This window comes from Eutrema salsugineum, unplaced genomic scaffold (assembly GCF_000478725.1).
Source record: "Eutrema salsugineum unplaced genomic scaffold, Eutsalg1_0 scaffold_17, whole genome shotgun sequence".
NCBI lineage: Eukaryota > Viridiplantae > Streptophyta > Magnoliopsida > Brassicales > Brassicaceae > Eutrema > Eutrema salsugineum.
The window spans coordinates 4,176,884-4,182,569 of NW_006256852.1; the positions used below are offsets into that span (position 1 = coordinate 4,176,884).

At 38.5% G+C, this 5,686-nt stretch overlaps 1 protein-coding gene across 1 annotated transcript; it reads left to right on the forward strand.

Annotated features, from left to right (window-relative positions):
- The first annotated feature begins 3,927 nt into the window (after positions 1–3,927).
- Positions 3,928–4,847, forward strand: LOC112087528. Its single transcript, XM_024157438.1, has 3 exons — positions 3,928–4,059; positions 4,131–4,631; positions 4,713–4,847. The coding sequence occupies exons 1-3, from the start codon at positions 3,928–3,930 to the stop codon at positions 4,845–4,847; spliced, it is 768 nt and encodes a 255-aa protein (XP_024013206.1).
- The last annotated feature ends 839 nt before the right edge of the window (positions 4,848–5,686 follow it).

Below are 5,686 nucleotides of genomic sequence, written 5' to 3' on the forward strand. Positions count from 1 at the left end.
ATAACACCGGATTTTGACCATTTTTATGGATAATTTTAATATCTTTTACAGGTGTTTTTACTCCATTTTCAAAGGTTTTCAATGGATTTCTATGTTTCCGGATTTTAAAAGACTTTTCAGGTAATTTGGGATAAAGAGGCATAAAATGGAACAAAAAGACTATTTTGGATAAATGCAGACCGTCAGAACTCTCATGGAGAGACGAAGACCTTCTCACCGTCTGATCACCCTCAAAATTGGACAACTTATAGAAGAATCAACCAACTTTCAAATGCACTTGGTTTGGAGACATTCCAACGGTTGGATCTCAAGATATTCCATTAGCCCCGAAGCCACGCGGAGTCAGCCAGCAGTTCACGCGACCGCGGCCAACAAGCTATTTGCCGCGGTCAGAAGCTTCCCGACCGCGGGAAACAAGTCAATTGCCGCGGTCACAGCACTCTCGACCGCGGCATTCAAGCTCCGACTTAAAGCCCACTTATCTGAAGCCCAAAGTCATTCCCAGTCTCAATTCCGGAACCCTAGAGACCATGGAGTATTGGAGACTATAAATACATGTCATTTAGGTCGTTTTTAGGAGAGCTTTTTGATACTTTACAGAAACCCTTTTCCTTTAGCCGTTTTTATGAGATTTTTGTAGAAGATTGTTCAAGTCCGAGTTCTTCAATAGAGAAGCTTTCTTTATCTCTTTTCTTTACTGTTTTTCATTACTTTTATTAAAACCAATGATGATGTCGAACTCAGCCATGTCTGAGTAGATCCCGAGTTGGGCTTAGGATTCCCGAAAAGGGCTCTCATAATCGATTAAGACATCTAGGTTTATAGATCTGGGATTTCGACTTGTTCTCTGTTTATTCTTGTTCTTATTGCATGTATGCTTGATTGATCACCTAGTATCTGATCTAGATAGTTAGTGTTGCGAAAGTTTTCATTAAGTATCAGCCCTAGAATGAAACAGGCGATTTTTCCGTAGGAGTGGAAACCTACCTGCGGCGAGATCGTGAGTATTGACGAGTCTTATGCAGCTCTTGCGTTCTCTCCCTTCCAGGGCCAGAGTGGAAACCTACTGGTCAGGGTTGCGAGAAACAGTTGGTTATGATCACGACAGTGACGTAGTCATACCGCCGTACTCTAGCTCTAGAACCCATATATTGTTATCCATCAATCCCAATCTATCTACCTTAATGTTAAAACCGATTATGATCCCTTAGAGTTCCCAAAAGCTCAGCGTTTTTAGCCATAGTTTACAATTTCCATCGATTTTTACTTGCTCTTTTAGACCTGCATTTTAATTTCCTTAGTTCATTATTTACTTGCTTTATTTACCTTTCATGCGATATTTTACTTGCCTTATCTTTGTTTAGTTCGATATTTTACTTGTTCTACTGCCTTTCATTCGATTTTTTTACTTGCCTTTTAGGATAGATTTATTTGCTTTATTTTCCTTTAGTTTAATTCAAGAAAAACAACCAACCTTTAAAACCAATTTAGTCTAGACATAAAGTTAAAAACCGTAGAAGAATACCAGGCACACAAATCTCTGTGGATTCGATCCCTAAATACTACAACAGATTAGCTGTGCACTTGCGGCTTTCTTTTGTTTTGTTAAGGGTAAAACTTGTTCCCTCACGTAGTTGACCGACACACCAACCCCATCAACGATCTACGGTTAGGTAGACTTATGCATGAAGTAGACTTGATTGAAGTTCATTACTTCAAAGTAGACTAATATAGCAGACTTATTGTTTTGACAGTGTAGACTAAGCAGATTTTATTATCTGGGTGAAGTAGACTTGTGTTGACAGTTGACTTGTTTGACGTAATCACTTCAACGCAGACTTATTACGCTGACATATTCACATTGGGTTCAGAGATACTGATTTTTAGGAGTTTGCAAAGGGGTTAACTTGATATTTTGGTAGACTTGTAGTTGTGTATATACGAGTGAGTAGACTTAATTTGCAGACGTATTGTTACATCGTGCAGACTTATCTGAATTAACGATCTACGATTAGGTAGACTTATGTTTGAAGTAGAATTGATTGAAGTTCATTCTTCAAGGTAGACTAATAAAGTAGAATTATTGTTATCTGGGTGTAGTAGACGTGTGATGACAGTTGACTTGCTTGAAGTAATCACTTCAACGCAGACTTATTACACTGACATATTCATATTGGATGCAGAGTTACTGATTTTTAGGAGTTTACGTAGGGGTTGACTTGATATTTTGGTAGACTTGTAGTTGTGTATATACGAGTGGGTAGACTTAAATAGCAAACTTATTGTTACGTAGTGCAGACTTTTCCAAATTAACGATCTACGGTTAGGTAGATTTATGTTTGAAGTAGACTTGATTGAAGTTCATTACTTCAAAGTAGAATAGTATAGCAGATTTATTGTTATTTGGGTGTAGGCTAAGCAGATTTTGTTATCTGGGTGTAGTAGACTTGTGTTGCCAGTAGACTTGTTTGACGTAATCACTTCAAAGCAGACTTATTACGCTGATATATTCACATTGGGTGCAGAGTTACTGATTTTTTAGGACTTTGCGTAGATTTGTTTACAACATATTTAAATGTCGTAGTTGGTAGTTGGGGATTTGCGCGTTCTTTATGACCCTAATTATGACAGCCAGTTGGACAGAGCTAAACCATTTTCTGCATAGTTTTTGTTGATGTTGTTGTAGAATCCCGTTCTCCTCGCGATGCAGCAATTAATCCTCGTTTGTGGAGATTGGAGTTACCAGAAGAACCGATGGTTGTTTTTTGTCGATTTTAAAAGGGGAAGTTGAGTTATTCTTGCAGAGCGTGGAATGACATTTACAGATTTTGTTTCCATGGTGTATGAAGATTTCGGGTTTGACAAAAGCTACAAAGAGATTGAGTTGAGTTACATTCTTCCGAAGAAGGTTTTGTTGCACTTACCACAAGATACTCCATGCGTAGTTGTCGGAAACTGTAGAAATTCCCAATAGTATTTGGATCAGTGCAAGGAAACTGTTGTTCGCTTATGTGTGACAGTTAAAAAAAGAACGAAGGTTGACAGCAATGAGGGTTAACAACGAACGAAATGTGAAGAAGATGCAGAAGGTGACGATGAAGAAGACGATGATGACGAACGAGATATATTTGACTGCTGCGACGACTCTGATGGAGCTTCAGAGGGGGATGATGATTACTCTGTTTTTGGAAAGACCACAAGAAAGGAAAAAAAAGAGAAGCAAAGTCCAACGGCTATAAGCAAAGCTACAGAGAAGAAATCGAATATACCAGATGAGTATCAGTTAGTTGAAATGTCTGCATTGAATGTTGCTGTTGGACATAGATACGAAAACAAAGAGGCATTGGAGACAAGGCTCAAGATTCTGTCTGTTATACATCATTTTGATTTTGATGGGGACAAATCAACACCAAAGTTGTATACGGTGAAATGTTGGGTGGAGAATTGTTTTTGGAGGCTAAGAGCATCAACGATTGGAGAAAGCAAAAGCTTTTATATTCGGATCTATGTTGGAGATCATACATGTTCGGTAACTGAGCGGTCTAAACGTACACGACATGCTACTCACCAAATTCTAGATGTTCTGTATAAGGATTTTGTAGGTGGTGTGGGACCAACCGTATTGCCGAGTCATGTCTCTTATGCTTTACAGAAATGATTCCGACTAAAGGTATTCGCGTCGATTACTTCTCAGCTGACTTACTGTGATCTGTGATAGTCGTCTAAGGATGCCTTATATATGTCATGTTTACAAGGAAGATCGAGTACTGGAAGGCTCATCGTGCTTTGAGACATACACGAGACTTGGTTTGGCGAACCCGGAGAGTACATATGAAGAGCTTCTGACATATCTTTACTAGATTTGGCAAGCTAACCCGGAGAGTACATACAAGGGTTCAAGTTGACGAGAACTACAGGTTTAAGTACATGTTTATAGTTTTTGGTGCAAGTATTAGTGGGTTTCAGTACATGAGGAAAGTCATTGTTGTTGATGGAACACATTTGCAAGGAAAATACAAGGGTACTCTCTTGCTAGCAACTGCACAGGATGGGACTTTGGTATATTTCCAATTACTTTCGGCGTTGTAGATTCAGAAAATGATGAATCTTAGGAGTGGTTCTTTAAACAGTTAAACTATGTCATATCTGATGACAGAGGACTTGCCATAATCTCGGATATGCATATAGCAATTGGAAACGCTATAAGAAAGGTGTACCCTCTAGCAACTCGCGAAATTTTCACCTACCATCTTTACAAGAATATTCTCCAACGGTTTAGAGGTGGTGAATCTTTCAAGCTTGTTAAAAAAGCAGCAAAGGCTTATCGAGTCTATGAATTTAACGCCATTTTTGAAGTGATCGGTCGAGTGAATCCTGGTCTTCACGCATATTTGCAAAAGGCTGGTGTACAATGCTGGGCACGAGTTTATTTTCAAGGAGATAGGTACAACTTCACGACAACAAACATAGCTGAGTCGATCAAAAAAGTACTTTCTGAGGCTAGGAGCTTGCCAGTTATGCAGCTTATAGATGCAATAAGGTCAATGTTGAATCGATGGTTTGCAGAACGGCATAATGATGCAGGAGTAATGAAAACCGTTTTAACACAGGGCATTGAAAAGTTGCTTGCGGTAAATTTCTCATCACAATGTCGTTGTCTTCTTACTTCTGTTGATCAATATATGATTTATCACATTGAACCTTTTGCACAGGGTCAAGTGGAAAGGTGTAAGGATCTAACAATACAAGAGATTGACGCCCACCAATTTGAAGTTGGTGTTGGAGGATACGTTAATGTCGTCAATTTGACGCAAAAGAAATGTACATGTCGTATGTTGGACTTGTAAAAAATACCTTGTGCACACGCAATTGCGGCCGCAGACGCAAAAAGAGTTTCAACCATTCGGCTATTTTTGTAATGCATATGCTGCATCCATCAGCCCCAGAGATAGACAGTCACCCGTTCTCGCAGAGGTAGAAGCGAAAGTATGTCTAACTCCGCAGATACGCCAACCTCCAGGAAGACCAAAGAAATGCAGGTTTAAATCAGCAACGAAAATTGCAATGACGAAAAAAGTTCCCAGAAAAGTTCCTACATGCTCAAAATGTGGCCAAACAGACCATAATTCGAGGACTTGCTCTTCGTGAAGTTGTCGAGTTACAGAGGTGCTCTTGTTTCTCAAACATATTTTCTTTTTTGTTTTCTGATTTATTGCGTCGCATCGTAGACAAATATAATATGTCTATAAATGTAATATGTCTACATTATAATATGTCTACATAGGTAATATGTCTGCGCTCAAAATTGAATTAAGTCTACCATAATCTATAATACTATGAGAAGTATGATTAAGTCTATGCATATAATTATAAGTCTTTGAACACCATAAGTCTATGATAATTGAAATAAGGTAAATACTCCAAAAAGTCTGCTTACTGACAGATAAAAGTCTGCTGATACATGGCAGTGAATAAATATTTTCATTCTTTTAAGAATACCTTAAGTCTACGATAACTGAAAGGGAATACGGAAAGTACTACAATAAGTCTACGTCAAAGCCGATAATAAGTCTACTCATATAATTAAAAAGTCTACATAAATGCAACGTACATACGCAGCCTGAGATTCAATGCAGCCGTTAAGTTAACAACAAGATTAGAGTATGTAGAGAGGTTCTTCGCCATA

What these genes read in the sequence shown, in the direction of transcription:
- LOC112087528 (XM_024157438.1), top strand. Translation starts at nt 3,928, where the DNA reads ATGTTTATAGTTTTTGGTGCAAGTATTAGTGGGTTTCAGTACATGAGG. An exon ending in CTGCACAGGATGGGACTTTG is followed by an intron (nt 4,060 to 4,130) that starts GTATATTTCCAA and finishes TTCTTTAAACAG; the next exon opens with TTAAACTATGTCATATCTGA. An exon ending in GCATTGAAAAGTTGCTTGCG is followed by an intron (nt 4,632 to 4,712) that starts GTAAATTTCTCA and finishes CCTTTTGCACAG; the next exon opens with GGTCAAGTGGAAAGGTGTAA.